The sequence below is a fragment of the Accipiter gentilis genome, chromosome 12, assembly GCF_929443795.1.
Source record: "Accipiter gentilis chromosome 12, bAccGen1.1, whole genome shotgun sequence".
NCBI lineage: Eukaryota > Metazoa > Chordata > Aves > Accipitriformes > Accipitridae > Astur > Astur gentilis.
In genome coordinates, this window is record NC_064891.1 from 8,941,091 (window position 1) to 8,960,263 (window position 19,173).

The 19,173-nt window shown below is 48.3% G+C and overlaps 1 protein-coding gene across 3 annotated transcripts in view; it reads left to right on the top strand.

The window, feature by feature from the left end:
* Positions 1-18,432, top strand: part of FRAS1 (Fraser extracellular matrix complex subunit 1) — a 175,755-nt gene extending 157,323 nt beyond the window's left edge. For all 3 annotated transcript variants that reach the window (XM_049814968.1, XM_049814967.1, XM_049814969.1), the window contains 19 exons: positions 638-982; positions 1,297-1,457; positions 1,841-1,988; positions 2,923-3,128; positions 3,612-3,768; positions 4,434-4,634; positions 5,982-6,169; positions 6,359-6,634; positions 7,669-7,901; positions 8,295-8,455; positions 9,252-9,466; positions 10,850-11,000; positions 12,031-12,138; positions 12,292-12,451; positions 13,192-13,308; positions 13,927-14,093; positions 14,412-14,617; positions 15,802-15,948; positions 16,965-18,432. In XM_049814968.1, coding sequence (XP_049670925.1) covers positions 638-982; positions 1,297-1,457; positions 1,841-1,988; positions 2,923-3,128; positions 3,612-3,768; positions 4,434-4,634; positions 5,982-6,169; positions 6,359-6,634; positions 7,669-7,901; positions 8,295-8,455; positions 9,252-9,466; positions 10,850-11,000; positions 12,031-12,138; positions 12,292-12,451; positions 13,192-13,308; positions 13,927-14,093; positions 14,412-14,617; positions 15,802-15,948; positions 16,965-17,549 — 3,932 coding nt within the window. In that variant the 3' untranslated portion in view covers positions 17,550-18,432. The remainder of the gene's footprint in view (positions 1-637; positions 983-1,296; positions 1,458-1,840; positions 1,989-2,922; positions 3,129-3,611; positions 3,769-4,433; positions 4,635-5,981; positions 6,170-6,358; positions 6,635-7,668; positions 7,902-8,294; positions 8,456-9,251; positions 9,467-10,849; positions 11,001-12,030; positions 12,139-12,291; positions 12,452-13,191; positions 13,309-13,926; positions 14,094-14,411; positions 14,618-15,801; positions 15,949-16,964) is intronic.
* Positions 18,433-19,173: the final 741 nt, after the last annotated feature.

Sequence of the window (19,173 nt, forward strand, 5' to 3'; positions counted from 1 at the left end):
GGATTACTGCAAAGCTGCTGAGGAGTCTTTGCAGTATATACCTTTGCCAGATTCAGGCAAACGACTGTTTCCTGTTGGCGGGCAAATAACAGTGACCCCCCAAAACAAGTGGTGTTCCTTGGGTTTTGCTTGTTTATGATTTTGGGGTGACTCTTTGATTTTTTGCAAGTAGCTTTCTGGCACAACTGAAATAACAAGCAACAATACAGGGGAGATGGGTGTGGGTTTTTTATTTTTTCCAGCTCTGCTGTAAGATTCACCAGTGCAGTTAAAGCTCCTTACTTTTGAATTCATTTCTCTTCCCAGCATGAGCAGGAGCAAACCCTTGTATTTATTTGCTGCTTCTCTGCAATCTAGATACTGTGGTTTATGTGGACCCTATCACTGTACTGTATATTCTTTAATAGGCAAGTGCCACCCATTTGCTGATAGTAGTAACCAAGAGTGCAGATTTGGAGTATGCCTGGAAGTCAGACCTAAGCCAGTTTTCATGCAGATTTAGAGCAGGGGTGATGTTCTTTTTTACTCCTCACCCTCTTTTCTGAATGCTGCTTTATTATTTAAGTGAATGGTTTCTCCACGAAATAGAGTAAAAGTATTCCCACAGAGTTATGGTTTTTTTCCTGTTGCATCTTAGGGGATACCAGCAGCACTGTGTCTGCCATCTGCTACACTGTCCCCAAATCAGCCAAGGGAAGCAGCTCTTATACGCTGGAATCGGGCTCTGACTTCAAGTCCCGGGAGATGACAGATGACAGCCGCATTGTTTTTGGTCCGGATGTCACCGTGACGACATGTGACGTCACGCTGATCGATGACAGTGAATACGAAGAAGAGGAGGAGTTTGAGATCGTATTGGCTGATGCCTCAGATAACGCACGCATTGGCAGCCGGGCATCAGCCAGCGTCTTCATCGGTGGTCCCAACGATGCCTCTACGGTGTTCCTGGGGAATGCTACTTTTACTGTCAGCGAGGCTGCAGGTGAAGAGTAGCAGGGGGCTCCCCTGCTGCACACCGCGTTGGGGTGCTTACCGTGAAAGCATGTTTTCACCAGAAAGAGGTATCAGAAGGAGCAATTTAGGGCACAGCAGCAGAATTGTAAAAGGTCTGCAGAGCGTTTCTGTTCGTCCCTCTGCCCCTGTGAGGAAGGCTGGGGGTTGTTCTCTGCAATAGCCTGTGCTGGGTGCAGGAGCAGTAGTGAAGGGAGAAGGGCATGCTGAAGGGAAAGGAATGGTTTTGTGGTATGTGGCTGCTTTCTCATCTTGGTTCTCTCTCACATGCAACTGGTGATGCAGGAAACATTGAGATTCCAGTCCTCCGACAGGGACCTGATCTCTCAACCCCCATCTCGGTGTGGTGTGCCACTCGGACGTCAGACCCTCCATCTGCCAGCCCGGGAATTGATTATGTCCCCAGCTCCAGAAAAATAGAGTTCAGGCCAGGCAAGACAGAAGAGGTGAGGAGCCACTTTGACTCCTGATGAGTCTGCTCTGTCTGGTGACACCTCTCTCTTGTTTATGTGCATACTCTGTATTTGCTATTTGCCTGTTTTGAAAATCTTTTCAGGGCCACTTGAGAATTGTTAATCTGCTAGGCAGAGACTCACATCTAATCAGCACTCCAGCCGGAGAAGATTTGGTCAAGCCACCTCTCCCAGGATAAAGATGGCTGCCAATTCTCTGAAATTATATGCCAGATCTATCTAGAACATTGTTTTCATTGATTAATGAATTCAGAAAAGGCCTGACATAATGACTTTACATTAGACACCCAAATGCAAGTACCAGCAAGGATGACAGCTTTGCATCTCTAAAAGCAGGACGTCTGCTTTTCTTCTAGTTCTGCACTCTGACAATCCTGGATGATGCACAGTACCCAGTGATAGAAGGGCTGGAGACCTTTGTTGTTTATCTCAGCTCACCCCATGGAGCTGAGCTGACAAAGCCGTTCCAAGCGATCGTGGCCATTAATGACATCTTCCAAGATGGTAAGTTATCCATGGCAGTTCCATCCAGCCCATCCTAGCCTCTTCCTTCACACTTCCACGCAGCAGGAGGCTAGTCCAAGTTAGGTTACTTCTCGGCTGGATTTAGCCTATTTTCCTGGGATCCTCCCATTCCATTTGGCTGCCCTCTTTCCTTCCATGCTTCACTGTCCACAAGAACTTGCAGTCTTCAGAAGTGCAGAATGACTTTTCCTGTAGTGCCCCTCACTTTCAGCCACGCTTTGCCTCCTCTGCTCAGAGCTCAGTCCTCGTTTCATGCTTTCTGTGAGCTCGAGTCCCCCTTACTATGTGAGAAAGCCTTACTGCATGTTTACTTTCTCTTGTGTTTTAACATCTCTCATGTTTACTCGCCTGAGGAAGGCACACACTATATAATCTAACTTTGTCGTATAATCATTTCTGCCTTTGTACCTTTTGTTGAGGTCAGCCCTCTTTGCTGCAAACTATTTGTTCTGTGTCTGTCCACAGGCAGTAGGATAATGCTTTGAGACATAGCATCCATTGCCGTACTGAGTCCTGATATAATCCCTTCCTGACATGCCTCATAAGCACACCATCCCTGTACCACCAGCCCTGTCTTGTTCTCCAGCGCATTGCAAGAGCACCAAAATGGTAGGGAAGGAACAAGTTTCATCAGCTGTTGGAGTTAGGTGACTGAGAGGTGATGAAGAGAGATGCCTTCTTTCTGAAGCCCTGCAGGGTCTGCTGATCCTGTCCTCTATAGAGGGTTGATGGCAGTAACAGTCGCTTGTTTGTTTCAAACCAAATCATGTATTGAGGCAAAGTGAAGTGTCTGTTTTATTCTCTGGCTGTCAGACTCCATGCAGCAGTTCTCCCAGGGTGTATGTGCCTCGATTAGCTCCTGTCTCTCTGTGGAGTTTCAACGCTGCTTGACCCTTTTTATTACCTCCTGCAGTACCAAGCATGCAGTTCACCAAGGATACATACACAGTGAAGGAGAAGGAGGGTACTTTGCACATCCCCATCTTCCGCACCGGGGACCTGAGCTACGAGTCCTCTGTCAGGTGCTACACCCAGAGCCAGACAGCAGAGGTCATGGAGGACTTTGCAGAGAGGAGAAATGCGGAAGAGTCTCGCATCACTTTCTTGAAAGGGGAGAAGGTGAGCTGAGCCTGGCTTATAGGGAGAATGAAGAACCATTGATAGAAGAGGTTCAGATCTCTTCCTTGCCTCTGCATTCATTGTCAGAGGGAGCTCACAGAGGCTGTCCAAACTGGTTTCATAGATGCTTAAAGTCACAAATTCTTCTGGTCCTGGAAATACGACATGACTCTGGAGGGGTTGTTTGTTTCATGATAAAACTGGTTAAAACATGAAATGCAAATCCTCTGTGTCAGTAGGACTCAGGTTTGTTGTAGCAGAGACCTGTCGGTTTGTGGAAGTAGACGTCTTCACTGCTGTGTCTCATCATGTAACTGTCTGGTTTGTCCACACTGAAGTAGCAGCCTTAAAAATAGAAGTGTTTCTTCCAGGATTAACAGTACTCAGACATTAAACCCTAGACAGTGAAGCACAGAGTGGCCTTTAAGTGGCTTCATCGGATTTATGAATGTTTGCTGTTTTTTCCTGCTTACTTGGCTTTAGGTGAAGAACTGCAGTGTTTATATCAGTGATGACTCTGCCTTTGAACCAGAAGAGCAGTTCCAGGTCTATCTTGGTAGCCCACTTGGAAACCATTGGAGTGGAGCTAGGATTGGGAAGATGGACGTGGCAACCATAACTGTCACCAATGACGAAGACGGTAAGCGAGGATGCTCAACAAGGGCATAGTTGTAGTGTAGGATGCAGCTCCCAGGTAGCACAGTCTCATCAACAGTTTCCAGTTTAATTTAGTACATGTGAATGCCTACGGTCACGTGGTCACAGCTCTGCATGCAGGTCACTGATGTGATGGCTTTGTGCACTGGACTGGTCATAAGGGAGGGATCGAATACCAGTGGCTTGAACACACCATTTGTCCCATTTCCCATTCCCCTGCAGTTGCACAGGGAATTGCTGTGCTTCCCCTGGGAGATGTTGCCTTCCCTCCACAGCATCACAGCCTGGAGAGACCTGTGGGGAAGAAGGGGGATGCCAAGTCCCTCCAGTGTGACTGCCAATGGGTGCTGTAGCACCATCACATGGCTTGTGCGGTTCAGTGGGAGGCAGGGGATGGGAGAATCATTTGCCATCCTCTGTAGCCCAATACATGTGTTGGGTTTTGCCCCACCCCTCGACCTAATTCACATCCAACCCTTACGGCTGCAGTTTTGGCCCCTGCTTTGAGGAGACCCTTGCTCTGAAGATGTGTAGATAGAGTCTAAAAGGAGCTGAGCTTAGCCCGCCCCAGCTGCTGAATGCACTTTATCTGTAAACAGTCAGCTGGTGTGCAAACCTGGGGCTTTTTCTTCACTGCTGTTTCTTTAGCACCCACCATTGAGTTTGAAGAAGCTGCGTACCAAGTACGGGAGCCGCCTGGCCCGGAGGGTGTTGCTGTTTTAAATATCAAGGTGGTCCGGAGAGGGGATCAGAACAGGACCTCAAAAGTTCGCTGTAGCACCCGCGATGGCTCAGCTCAGGCCGGAGTGGATTACTATCCCAAGAGTCGAATGCTCAAATTCAGCCCAGGTAAAGCGTCCTTGGAGGGAAGTTTAGAGGTGGTGGTGTGACCAGTGACGTTTTGTGTATATCAGCAAAGAGCATCGAAGGGGAACATTCAGGAGATTTGGGAAAAGCCACTTTTTGCATGAGGTTTACAACATCACACAGGTCTAACTGCTCCCGGTGAAGTGAACTGTATTAGCTGTAAGAAGGCATAAAATACCCTTAGATTTTGGGGTTTAGATTTGATTTGGGGTTTGATCTTGGACTCATCACGGTCTTTGTGGGAGGAAACACCTATCCAGCTCCTCAGTGTGTTACAGGTGGGGTGCAAGACTTTTCCCCTTTCCTTGCATTAAACATGTCCTTTCCCCTTCTGGTTGCCTAATCATTCTCAGTTCAAACACACTGGTGTTCTGAGCACCAGCCCTCTCCGCTGGATAAGTGGAGTGCCAAGCTGCTGCCCAAGCAGGGGGGCAATGAAAAGGAGGAGGGAATGAAAGCCTGGAGGTGGTGAGCTCTTCACTGGGAAGACTGTAAATGCCTAAGGAGACAGAAAGAGGGTTGAGACTTTCTGCTCACTGGAATTAATGTTGCTTGAAAAAATTGGAGGGCCATCCCAAATCTTGCCACATTTTCTCTTGTGTACAACATTTCATCCCTTCACAATGCCCTGCTGGATGAGAAGGATCTGGGGTTTGGTTTGTTTGGGGGCTTTTTTCTGGTTTTTTGGTAATGTATTTTACATATACTACACAGACCACTTACTACATGGTCTTTATAAAAGTGTGACTCTTTTGGGCTGCAGCCTTGCACCCTGCTGTGGCTATAATTTTGTGACGTAAAAAGGCTGAACTGTTAAATGAAGGGTGATCAGAACAGAGGAAGAAGCACTAGCATCTGGCAGGCGAGAATAAAGCAGTCTTCAGAGAATGTAAGGCTCAGCAGAGATCTTGCAGGATCCAGTGCAACAGCTCAGACCATGTTGCTGGACCAAAAATCCCTCACCAAACAGTTCTGCATACTTTTGTGAGAGACACCAGAGATCCTTACAGCAGGGGTGGGGATGTACTTTGGATCATAGATTTTTATTACAGACAGCTAATACAAGACAGGCAATATTAATCCTCACATGGCATCTGCTAGTAAATCTATCACCTGATCAATTGTCATAGCTGGAGTTTTACGTATAGAGTAGACTCCTGTGTGGACAGGACTAAATTATTAGTAGCAATGAGTGGAAATAAAATTTATCACGCGTATTTTATCATAATGTTTCAGTGATCATAGCCTTGACCAGCTGTGCAGTTTTTTTATGAGGACTTCAGAGCAATATCTGATGACGAATTGAGTTGTCTCTGTTTCCTCTCACAGGCGTGAACCACATCATGTTTAAGGTGGAGATCATGTCCAATGAAGACCGGGAGTGGCATGAGTCCTTTTCTCTGGTGCTGGGTCCAGATGATCCAGTGGAAGCTGTTCTTGGAGACACCAGCACTGCAATAGTGACTATTTTGGATCAGGAGGCAGCAGGGAGTCTGATTCTACCAGCACCTCCCGTGGTAAGTCACCCACTCCCATAATGGATGTGATTTAGTACGCTTTGAGTACAGACTGAAAACCCCAGTGGGTTTTCTGAAATAAAATTAAGAACTGCAATGATGTACCAGGCTTGGAGTGTGTTGGAAGGATTGCCTTTTCTGCCTCTCCCCTCAGCCCCAGGCGAATGCTACCATCTTGCATCCATACAGGTCGTCACCCTGGCTGATTACGACCGGGTGGAAGAAGTGACCAAGGACAGTGCTAAGAAATCCCCTTCCCCAGGCTATCCGCTCATCTGTGTCACTCCTTGTGACCCTCACTTCCCCAAGTACACAGTCACGAAGGAACGCTGCAGCGAGGCTGGGATCAATCAGTCTTCAATACAGTTCAGCTGGGAAGTAGCAACCCCCACGGATGGGAATGGAGCCAGGTCGCCTTTTGAAACCATCACTGACAACACACCATTCACTAGCGTCAACCATAAGGTATATGGTTAGGTACCGGCATGGCAAAGCTGCAAGAGCACATGGTGTAAGTCAGTGAGAGCTTGGGGCAGCTCTGTCGGTCTGTGTACTGTACAAAAATTTAGTTGCGTTCCCGCAGCTGAAAAGTCATGCACCTGAAAAAGTGGCTGTGCCTGAATAAGAGCTCAGCATGCTGATGTGACCTGTGTTGCCAGGGTTTGGCTGTGGTATTGTCTGCTTTCCTTCCATCCTGCTCAAGTTGCAGGAAGGGCATAGCTCAAGTTCTGAACCGCTGTTCCTTCAGGCACTTGTTTTGCTGCATTGCTCCATATGTGGCTTGAGAACTCTCTGTCCCTGGACTGTTCACGTCCTGCCCCACAGACAGAATTACTGTTTTCCTCTGGGGTCTTTTCCCAGGCATTCCCAGCTGTGACGTCTCAGCTCTTCTCAGGCATCCAGGTGTGTTTCTAGACCATGCCTACTTGTGCATGAGTCTGAGACATTTTTAGGGGGTAGTGCACACCTTAGTTACACAGAGATTAAAACCCAAAATCTCCTCGGATTTGGGAATCGGTGTGAGACATATGGGTGCTTCTTTGGGGATTTTTTTTTTTTTTTTTGGCTTCAGAAAATTTAGCACTGTTCTTTACTAAGCATGCTAAAAACACCACCTCTGTTGACATGGGAAGTAGCTGTGACACTCAGACACTTCAGGAAATCACTGGTGGCAGGAGACAGATGGAGCCTCGCAGATCATAACAGCTCAGGCTCCCTCTTCCCCTCCCTTCAGTATGTGGGCAGAGTTTGGAAGTTGTAAAGTACCCAACATAGTCGAGCACCTGCTGCAGCATAGGTAGCAAGAGGCCAATCGCACCTGCACACCCAAGTGGCCAAGCAGACATTGGCACATGCGTGCTCCTGGTTTGTATTTGCATGGGCCTCGCCTCCATGCTGCCTTGAAACACCAGGAAAATGTGATTTTGCTACATGGTCGGATGTTGCAACGCTGGTGTCCTTGACCCACATGCATGCTTCTCCCTCTTTGTTCCCTGAAGGTGCTGGACAGCATTTACTTCAGCCGGCGGTTCCACGTGCGCTGTGTGGCCAAGGCTGTGGACAAGGCTGGCCATGTGGGGACCCCCCTGAGAAGCAATGTAGTTACTATCGGCACAGACAGTGCCATTTGTCACACTCCTGTGGTTGCAGGGACAGCCCGAGGTTTCCAGGCACAGTCATTCATTGCCACTCTGAAGTACTTGGATGTCAAGCACAAGGAGCATCCCAACAGGTATGAGCCTGGAGAAGGGGAGAGTGCAGTCCTTCACCAGGCCCCCTGCAGTTACAGAGCTGCCTTGGGTCAAGAGGAGAACTGATGTGTCCGAAACCACATCCCTCCATGCTGTGTGCCCTCTTGAACAGCATAGGGTGCTTAGGGCAGCGCTCCCACTCTCTTTCTCGCACCCTACTCTGCTGAGGGGGGTGCGCCTTCCCCTCAGGAAATTGGAGTTGGTGGGACAGCTTAAGGAGCAGATGTGTAGATGGAGAAATTTAGCTGAAACTAAATATCAGGCTGCCACTAGCAGGCTCACCTGGTCTGTGCTTGCTGCTGGGGGTGTGGGGTAATGCTCCTGTGCCTGCCAGGGCTGCTTTTTTATGCCGTCTCATCCGCTATCTGTTCCAGAATCCACATCTCGGTGCAGATCCCCCATCAGGATGGGATGCTGCCCCTCATCTCCACCCTGCCATTGCACAACCTGCATTTCCTTCTCTCCGAGTCTATCTACAGGCACCAGCATGTCTGCTCAAACCTGGTCACCATCAGAGACCTCAGAGGCATCTCAGGTAATCTTTAAAGCCAGACTTTGCTTTCTGAACTTGGTGGTAGGGAGAAGCCAGTAAACAAATCCAGAGAAGGTGGCTTTGTCTTTCTCTGGGCTCTCTTGACATTATGTAAATAATAATTAATCTTCCTATACTAACAGCAGTGAACAGAGTTGCCCCGTTAAAGATGAGATGTGATGCATGGGAATGTTTAAAAGATAATGGGTTTAAGCAGCATTGCTCTGTTCCAGAAGGTTATAGGTTCACACCGTGCTGGTGATTTTCTGCTTTTCAAATCTGTCTTGTGATATCCATGCGATTAGAGAAGGATTCACAGGAAGTGGATCACTGTGTCTCTGTCACTGAGGTCTCCCGTCTGGCAACAAGAAGCAGCAAAAGCAAATTCACTGCTGAAGTAAATGGCAGAGCTGAAATAAAAAGGCAATGTGTGTCTCTGACACGAAGGATAATGTGGTCCATGCTTGTTCCATGGTGGGCGGGGGGTGGTTGTATTTCATTCTATTCATTTCATACTCAAGCTGTTCTGCATTTCTTAAACTTTAACTTCAACATTTGATTGATACGTTCAGAAGTCTGGTTTTTAGGATTCTCTCCCCATTCCTATAACATTTTGCCCTGTGAAGACCCATGTATATTCAGTTTGACCTCTAGGATAATGAAGGGGGAGGAGCCTGTTAAGTCCCTAATATAATAAAAGTCACTGACGTGTTTTGAGAGTGAAAATGGGACGTCAGTACTTGGCCTCAAGTTCTTTGAAATCTGGAGCGATCACTGTCCTGCTGTCTCTTAATCCCAGAGGCAGGGTTTCTGGATGAAGTGACCTATGACAGCATCATTCTCAGTCCTGGCTACGACCGCCCTTACCAGTTTGACCCCACAGTGAGAGAGCCGAAGACGATCCAGCTTTATAAGCACCTCAACCTGAAGAGCTGCATTTGGACTTTTGATGCCTATTATGACATGACTGAATTAATTGATGTCTGTGGGGGCTCTGTCACCGCTGACTTCCAGGTGAGATGCCATATCCAAAACTCATTCCATGTAATCCAGATCTTTCTCAGTTCTTAGGTAAAGTTCCGCTTCGTGTTCGTGTATATTTGCTACTCCGCTTTGGAACATGGCTTTATCCCCCTTTTACCTAGAAACCAACAGTGCCTTGTGAAATGCACTCAATTCGTTTATTTTTCTTGGGGTGACATAGGTTTTATTCTCTTAACCTTCAGAGTGCCAGTAAAATGTTTTTTAAAATATAAGGATATACTGGAAATACAAAACACTCTCAGCTGTGCTCTATTCTTTTGCAATTTTGACTGTATTCTTAGCCAATATAAATGAGCAAAGAACAGAGCAGAGGCACATCAGTTCATACTCCACAGTGGAGCGAGGTCATGGGAATTTTTAAGTAATTTCTTAACTAACCAACTGGCAGACAAAAAGCCAAAAATGTTCTTCTATAAAATAGTGGCTTTTGCTACTAGATGTGTCTCACTGCCCTCTCATGGATGGATTATACACGTACATCCCACTTAAGTGAGTATCTCATCTTCGTTAAGTTCTTGTATTAAATTCCCAGTCAGACTGTTAGGGACAACATCATCTCTTTCAATTCCTGTCAGTCTGGAATACTTTGTTAACTTTCCTTTTATAGCTCCAATTATTTGCAGAATTCCAAAGAAGCTGCTTGAACTGAACAACTGCATAATTTAGTAAGTGGAGACTGGCACCAACCAGTCTGGAATGTCTCTCTCAGGGGCTTCCAGAGTACAGCTGTGCTCTGCAGATAATAAATGCTGTATATATAGCCACAGAGCTGTGGTATTTCAGATACTCTTAGGGCCAGTCCTGAGCAAGCAGAAATGCTTATTTTTAATTCATGGAATTGGAAACTGGGGCGGGGGGGTGAGGTGAAGTTGTGGCCACAGCTCCTTTTGTACCATGACACCAGTGTGCTTCGGTGCTTAGCTTTATTTAAAATGCAAGTTTGTCTAAAGTACCTACATGTAAAGGTAAAGAAAGTTCAGACAGTCATCTGTGACTTAATTGTAGGAGTTTTGTAGTATGTGAGGAGCACTCTGCGCTTGCATGCTTTTTGCCAGCAGTAGTTTGTTATTTTTCAAATGGCAGTCCAGCAAATCAGCTAATTATTTGCCAATAATGCTCAGTCTTTTTGGAGCAATGACATTATATTGCTGCAGAAATACTTCATCCCCACATTATCCTCCCTGTGTTTACGACACCTATGGTCCAGAACTAAAAAGGAGTCTTCTGTTGCAGATACTCTGGCTTTTTTCCCCATTTACAGAGCAGAACACAAATGCAGTGGGTGCTGTGAGTCTGGGCCAGTGTCTTTCTTTTGGAACGTGCATAACCACCTTTCGGGGGTTTTATTGACAGGTACGGGACTCTGCTCAGTCCTTCTTAACAGTCCACGTCCCACTCTATGTGTCCTATATTTACGTGACAGCGCCGAGAGGTTGGGCTTCTCTTGAGCATCACACAGAGATGGAGTTCTCCTTTTTCTACGATACTGTTCTCTGGAGGACGGGTAGGTCTGAGGCATTTGAAGGGGTACAGGAGAATTGGTTTGTTCTCGTTTTTTCCCTTAGTTTCTGCACTCCCACCGCAGTCCTGAGCATGGGTAGCACTCACTGAAGTAAAGGGCATGCAGGCTGAGTCCAGGTATGCCTGCATTTGTGCAAGCTTAGCAAGGGGGCTGTCGTTTCCCCCCAGCCTCTCTGTGTTAATGGGAACAATTGTCACTGAGCCCTAGAAAGTGCTGCAGGAGAAGAGCTCTCTCTTCATCAGAGTCTCCACAGCCAGGCAGAGATTGCTTCTTCTGGGATATTTGGAGTGATTTCTCCGACACTTTTCAGTGATTCTTGTGTGGGAGCTGCAGTCACGTTCCTCAGCCTCCTGGCTCTCACGGATGGACTTTTTCCCATAGTATCCCCTTGTTTGTTAAAACAGCAGCACTCCCAGAGGTGAGCTCTAAATCGTTCCTATCCTCTGTGGTGGTTACATCCAAGACGTAAAATCTGTGCGTCTATGTGGTTTATCCTGCACCTGCAAGTCTTCTGTTTCCTTTCCCATAATATTTGGAGCCCATGTGTGCCATGAACCCGTGCCTGCAGCCTTGAGCAGTATTGCTGCTCAAAGGGCTATGAGGAACAGACAATGCCTCACCTTGGATTTTATTCTGCCAGCGGTGACACCAGGTATTGTAGAGGAGGGACTCGCAGAGCTTTGTCATGGAGGGCCACTCAGGAATTAAGGCCAGGAGCACCCAGAAACAATTATCTACAACTTATTGTGTAAAGTAAGTTATATTCACAGGCTAATCATAGGGGAGAGCTCAGTATATTTACTTCCTTTATGCTTGAGTGAGACTTAGGAGGCACATGTGGATAATGGATGAAATGTATAGCTGACTTACTGGAGGATGATCCCAATTAAACCATGCCTTTTTTGAGTTCTCTCAAATGCTTCTGGAGCTATGTGGTGCTGAGACAGCCCACCTGAGGGCCATCTGTGCTGTGTGGCCTCCCCAGTGACTTTGTTCTTGCTGCACTGTGCAGGGATTCAGACGGACAGCGTTCTCTCAGCTCGGCTGCAGATAATCAGGATCTACATCCGCGAGGATGGCCGGCTGGTTATTGAGTTTAAGACACAGGCCAAGTTCAGAGGTGAGAGCATTAGTCCTGACAGAGGATGAAATCAGCCTACAAATACAGATGTGTTCTGAAAACACAGGTAGCAGTGTCCCTCTGTGCTGAGGTGTATAACGTGGGGTGTCCCTGTACTCTGCCTCATCCATCACCTCTTTGTCCTCACCCCAGGGCTTTTTGTAATGGAGCACCACAGCCTGCCAGATGTCAAGTCTTTCTTAATGACTCCAGACCACCTGGGAGGGATCGAATTTGACCTGCAACTGCTGTGGAGTGCTCAGACTTTTGACTCTCCCTACCAGCTCTGGAGAGCAACCAGCTCCTACAACAGGTGAGGACTGTGGGTTCAGCCACCTTCAGCAGCTTCCCACAGCACAATGTTCTCATTAAGCAATGAATGTGCATGTAGTTAACAGCAGCAGCGAAGCAGTTTCAAGTCCAGGCCTGAGAGAGCAATCCCTGTTGCCCTTTCAGCACCCACAGCGATAGTGTGGAGTGGTCAGGAGCCAGCCTTGTTCAAGGGCCCAGAGATGGAGCCCGCAGGAAGCTGCTGTCAGGGCTGAAAACGCTCCTCTACTGGATGTATTAGAGGGAAAAATCAGTTCATCTCCTTGTACGTGCATTTTTCTAGCAATTAAGCCAATGGGTAGGTAGATACCAGAGGGGACAATGTATTCAAGGTTGTCTTGCAGTCTGCAAGTTAAAAGCAGGATTTTACATCCACGACTGGCTTAATAGGTAGTGCTATGCTTGGTGGAGGTAGGTATATAAGGATCTAGAAATTCTTGGTTCGCTGTTTTAAGAAATTGCTTCTCGTTATTAGTTCCGTCTGTGACTGTTTATTCTTACAGTCTGTGCTCCTTGCACAGAGGGTCAGATTAAACACCGCAGGTCAAATTTGTCCCTCCTGCGACTGCTGGAGATTTCTGGGGTGTGGGAGAGGTCCTGCTATGAACTTTGTCTTGCCTGCTTACATTAATTAGAAAACGGTGGATGTTAAGCAAACACATCAGCTGGGTGAACAGCTTGGAGTCTCATTTGGTGACTGCAGTGTCTCCTGTCTGTTCCCAGGAAGGACTACTCTGGAGAGTACACCATCTTCTTAATCCCCTGTACTGTGCAGCCCACACAGCCGTGGATAGAGCCTGGAGACAAGCCCCTGCCCTGTACAGCTCACGCTCCTGAGCGGTAAGGAGTCCCCATCATCATGGCAGCAGGACAGTTTCAGCCCGTTTGGGTTGTTTTTGTGGTCCCAGCAGGCATGTAGCATGCTGGAAGGGAGAAGGGAAAAGGGAGAAGGGAAAAGGGAAAAGGGGAGGGGAGGAACCTCCCCTTTGGCTCAGGAGTCCCCCTACAACCGAGACCTGAAATATTTCTGGGCTGAGCTGGCGCTCGGGGTGCTCCAGACAGCCTGTAGCATGGCAGGGTCTGTCACTCCCGAGCACAAGGCACGTATCTTTGCCAGGGGCTGTCCTGGGCTGTCGTACATCTCAGCCCACTGTTTTCAGCCTCAGGGCTGCAGAAGCCCACATAGCCTTCAGTTGTCCCCAGACAGAAAGAAAATGAAACCTGTTGGAAGGAGGCTTCAGCTGGTCATGCAGAGCACTGCACCATTACGGGAAAACTGGGGTAGGGTGAGGGGCAACAAGTCATCTTGGGTTGAATACCACCATAGTATGGGCTGCTAGACTAAAAATAGTAAAGCAGGAGGAAAGAAAGGTGAAGTAGACTGTGTAGGTCACCAGCATGTAATTTCAGGTGCGTCCAAACTAAACCTCTCCTTTTCCTTTCCTGTCCCAATTTTAGATTTTTGATCCCAATTGCCTTCCAGCAGACCAACCGCCCAGTTCCTGTCGTCTACTCCCTAAACACAGAGTTTCAGCTCTGTAACAATGAAAAGGTGTTTCTGATGGACCCCACCAAATCTGAAATGTCTCTGGCAGAAATGGATTACAAAGGGGCTTTTTCAAAGGGTAGGATTTATTTTCTTTTTTTTTACATTTCTGCTTGTACCTAATGATTCTGTTTTCACAACTTCCATTGCTCTGAAAGAAAAGGGTAAAACCCAGATTTGGCTTTGTCTCTTCTACAGCAACAAATGGCATTTTGAGCACGTTACAGCCCTGTAACAGCACGACAAGACAAGAATGTGCTCTGGCACAGTATTTTGTCATCTGCACGCACAAATAAAAACCCAGAGCCGTGTGTAGTTTCGTGCATTTGGCTCTAACAGTGGTTCTTTTGTTGAATTGGAGAATTTAACCAGACCGTTTTTCTCCCAACCTCCTCAGGGCAAATCCTGTACGGCCGCGTGCTCTGGAACCCTGAACAAAACCTAAATGCTGCTTACAAACTGCAGTTGGAAAAAGTCTATCTGTGTACAGGCAAGGATGGCTATGTACCTTTCTTTGACCCAACGGGCACCGTCTATAACGAGGGGCCCCAGTATGGCTGTATTCAACCCAACAAGCACCTGAAACACCGATTTCTGCTCTTGGTAAGTCTTCTGCTGTGGACAAAACCGTCGTGGCCAGGATTGTGTGTGATCATGTCCAGAGAAGTCTGGTGTCTCAGCCTCTTGCTGACCTAACAGACCTGGGAACTAAATGGCCTTCCTACTTGCAGGGAGGTACTGCACGTACTGATATTTAGCTCATATTAGCTATTTCGGTCTACAAGTTCTCTCTAGCCTGACTGTCCCAGGTGACATAGCACTGCTGTTTTTCTGTTTGACTTCCCCAGGCACCCCCAAACCCTGCAAGATCCTGCAGAGTCTCCAGGCAGACCCTGCCACCCTCCCAGCCACCTGCACCTTTGAGCAGCCACAGAAAACCAGAGCCAGAAAAAAGCATGATGCCTGTGCTAAACAATTCCCTCGTCCATGAGGGGTCTGAAGTACTGGCTTGCAAAAATGTCCTTTGCTTCTGCTTTCTGTTTGGTTTTTTTTCCCCTGACTACCAACAGATTCTGACTACAAAGGGATGAGAAGTGAAATGTGGTGGATCTTTGCAGTATGGGACAGACAGGTGCAAACCATGAAGCCAAGATCTCTTTTTCCTCCGTCTTTATCCCTGAGTATTTCTTAGTCTAAAAAAAAAAACAAACCACAAATTAGGAAGAAGTGATGTACGAAACTTAAAAATTTCCCTTGATCTCTGCTTATACTATGGCTTGGAATTGTCAGAACTGGCATCATATAAAGGGAGATTTATTTACCAGTTACACAGAAATTCTTCTTGTATAAATCTGCAACTAGCTCCCAAGATGCATTCAGCTCTTCTTACATGCATTGTAGTTAACATTTGCCAGCATCCTCGCTGGCAGCCCTGTTACCACTCACAGGATGAGAGGAATGTTAATGTTATCAGTTAGTTAGGCATACATATTTGAGCAGGCTGGTTAAATTCCTCTCCTGATCTTCAGCTCTACAAACCTAATACTGACACAATCAGTGCTAAACCAGTATGAAGCGTCTACAAATCATATAGGTCATAAATATTTTCTGTGCGGTAAGCTATGCGTTTAAAGAAATGTCCATGCCCACAGGTAGGTGCGGAGACTGGGCATTTGGATTCGATTTCTGCAGCAGTACGCAGGTGTTATTTAGTGACCTGGCTTCTGGCTTCCCTCTGGAAAGATGACAGCATGCATTTCTCTTCATAACACCTCTCTCATTTCCAGGACCGAAACCAACCAGAAGTGACGGATAAGTATTTCCACGATGTGCCTTTCGATGCCCACTTTGCTTCTGAACTGTCTGAGTTTCATTCAGTAAGCAGCATGCCCGGAGTCGACGGATTTACTCTCAAGGTGGATGCTCTCTACAAGGTACGTACCAAGTGCTACTGGTAGCCCAAAACTCACTTCTTTGTCCAGAGCGTCCTAAATACTTTGTGAGCCGTAGGCTCTGGCCCTAATGCTGCCTAGAGAAACCAAATTCATGCGAGGGTAGGTCTTGCAGCCTTCTGCAGTTTAATGGCAACCCTCAACCAACTTTTCTGATGGCGTGGTGGGACGCGCTGCCTCCACACCCACCCACAACATGGCCTGCGTGAAACGAGGTGGCCTCACGTACGCGTGATCATCCACATTTGCAGATCGTACTGTAGCAGGCCTCTCCTTGATTTGCCTGGGTATAAAGGTGAGGTGAGAGATGAGAGTCTCTGTTCGGCAGTGGAGCGCGCACATGGTGCTGTCACTTCCTCTGAAGGTAGCCGTAGCTCAGAGCTCTCCGCACCCCTTCCCAATTACAGGGGCAGGTAAACTCTGGTCACGGTTCCTCTCTGCAGAGGCTGGTGAGTACAAGACTCAGAGGAGCCGAGCAGATCGTGGCAGAAACAGGAGGGGGACAGAGGAAGCTCTTGATTGAGGGCAGAATTTTATATCCTGATTTCTGGGGGTTTTTGTCCCTCCCCAGACAAGCCCTCTTAGTGACCTCTGTTTGCTTAAGGGGCTTCTTGGCATTGCTAGGATTGTACCATAAATTAATGGTGGAGCCAGTTAAGAAGTGAACTCCAGCACAGAAAATGGAGGAATTTATTCTGGTGATTAAGACTTTTTTTTCCCAAAACATTCAGGAAAGAAGCTCTTTAAAAACATATTATTAATATTCCTAAATTAATTATTGCAGTTGCCAAAGATAGACAACAAGACCGAACACCTCACTTGGTGGTAAATACTATTGCAGGTGCTTATAAAAACACACTGAGCTTTTTTGTTGGTATTTGCAGGAGTCAAGAAACAGGACAAAAAAATGCAACCAGCTCTACCTTTACGTAACAAGATCACTTGATCTAAAAGCTGTAGTTAAAATTTCCTGTGTGCGTGTCTTCCCTTTCTGACAGGTGGAAGCTGGACACCAGTGGTACCTTCAAGTCATCTATGTAATTGGCCCAGAGAGCATGGCGGGGCCTCGCGTTCAGCGATCCCTCACTCACCGCTGGAAACGCGGCCGCAGGGACTTGGTCGATAGCGACGGCAGGCTGATCCTGGACGACTCCTTGATCTACGACAACGAAGGCGACCAGATCAAGAACGGCACCAATATGAAGTCGCTGATCTTGGAGAGGGAGGAAGCCGCCGTTGCAGCCTCCTTATCTCAAACGGGCGCTTCCCTGGGGAGCGCCTTCGCTGCTGTCACCCTGCTGCTGCTGGTGCTTTCAGGAGTTTGCCTCCTCACCAGGAAATGTCGGAAGCTGAGGAGGAAGCGGGAGGCTGCCAGAGCCGCCCTGGAGGAGCATCCCCTGAACACCAAGGTGGAGCTGCCCAGGGGTGCCGAAAAGTCCCTGGATGGCCGGTACTGCACCGTGAGGAACATTAATATATTGAGGGAAACCGGGGGCGTCTGTGAGGGGAAAGGCAGGAAGGTGAAGCAGGTGAACTTGGAAGTCAAAGTCCACAGCAATTTGCATGACGGAACGGAAGTTTAATGCAGCATGCCCTTTGGTTTGGTAAAAGCTTTTTATAAATTGTAAAAAAAAAGGAATAATCTCGAAAAAAAAGAAAAGCTAAGAAAAGTTATGCTGGTATTTTTATACTCTTGTGAGGAGGAGGAGGAAGAGTGGCTCTAGCTCACCTCTGCTCCCGGCTGAGCTGCCCTATTGCACAGCACCGCTGGAGCTGGGCCGGGCAGAGTTCTCCATCCGCGCCCCCACCACGCTCCTCCAGCTCCGGCTCTGCCACTTCCCCCAGGGTGGCCCGGGGAGACCCGCACCTTCATGGTGGGGCATCGTGGGGACATTGTACGTCCCCCACCCGGCGTGGAGGGGGTGGCTCTGCGTCCACTGGGACCCCCTGCTCCCAGCTCCGGGGGTCACTTCCCTGCCTCACTGGGAAACAAAGCAAGAAGAGCAACATCTCCATGTTTAACACCCAAGGCAAGTGGCCTTGGTTTGCTTCTTAAAATGAGGCAAAAAGCTACAGAAAAACAAACGGCAAACCTGGTGCTTAGTCTTTAGGGGTTGGGGGGTTCATTTTGGGGTGGTGCTGGCCGTGGGGAGGGGGTGGCAGGGACATGAATTGTCACACGGGGTGTTAACTGTACTGTCTCAGTGCACGCCAGAGAATAAAGTTTGACTGTAAACCTGACAAAGAGCGTGACCAGGGTGTCCCTTCCCTGCACCTCCCACTTTCAGCCCCCGTTGGGCGTTCCCAGGTGGGGTGGGACCCCCGGCACCAAACACGGCTGAGGAGCAGCAAGCTCGGCACCGCTTGTCTTTCAGCGCTGAAAAGAGCCTTTTGTGAGGGTGTAAATCATTCCCGCTCCTTCAATACGAATGTTAAAAGTTCATGCTGAATATATTGGGAATATTTAGCTTATCAATACTGTATAAATACTGAAAAAAGGATGGAAATTGAGGCTGTTGAACCTTGGTGCAGGTCCAGCATGAGCTGATGACACCTTCTGCTCCTTTGGGACGGGCTGTAAGGTATCTGCTGAATATTAACATCATATTTTAATACAGAATAATTATTAACTAATTAGTTAATAACTCTTCTGGGCATTGTACAGACGTTGAATAGAGCAGGACTCCAAGATGCCGTTGAGGGTCCGAAAAGCACCTTTTCCCCCAGAGACTATCTCAGACGTTTAATTCGGCCTGGTGCATGCCGGCCTCCCAAGCTTCGGGGACAAACGCAACCGGACCCCCACCTCCAGTGGGGGTCCACGCACCCTGCCCATGCCCCACCCAACACCCGCTAGCCCCCCTCTCCCCTCAAAACACCCAATCCAGGGCCCCCAGTACCCCCAACACCCCGCACACACCTCCCACCAACGCAGCCCCGGGCTTCGGCCCCACAAACACCGGCCCCGCTCGCACCTGGGACAGCCGGCTACGCCCCGAATCAGGCCCCGCCCACGCGGCCACACCCGCAGTCACGTGCCTCGGCGGCGGCAGGTGCCCGGCAGACCCCCCCGAAGCTTCAAAACCTCCCTGCGCCGCCAGGGGGCGCCGTCGTCGCGGAGACAGGCGCGGCGGAGGCGGCGGGAGCGGGGTCCCGGTCCCGGTCCCGGTCCCGGGTCTCCGGCCGGCGCGGTCCCTGCCGGGCTCG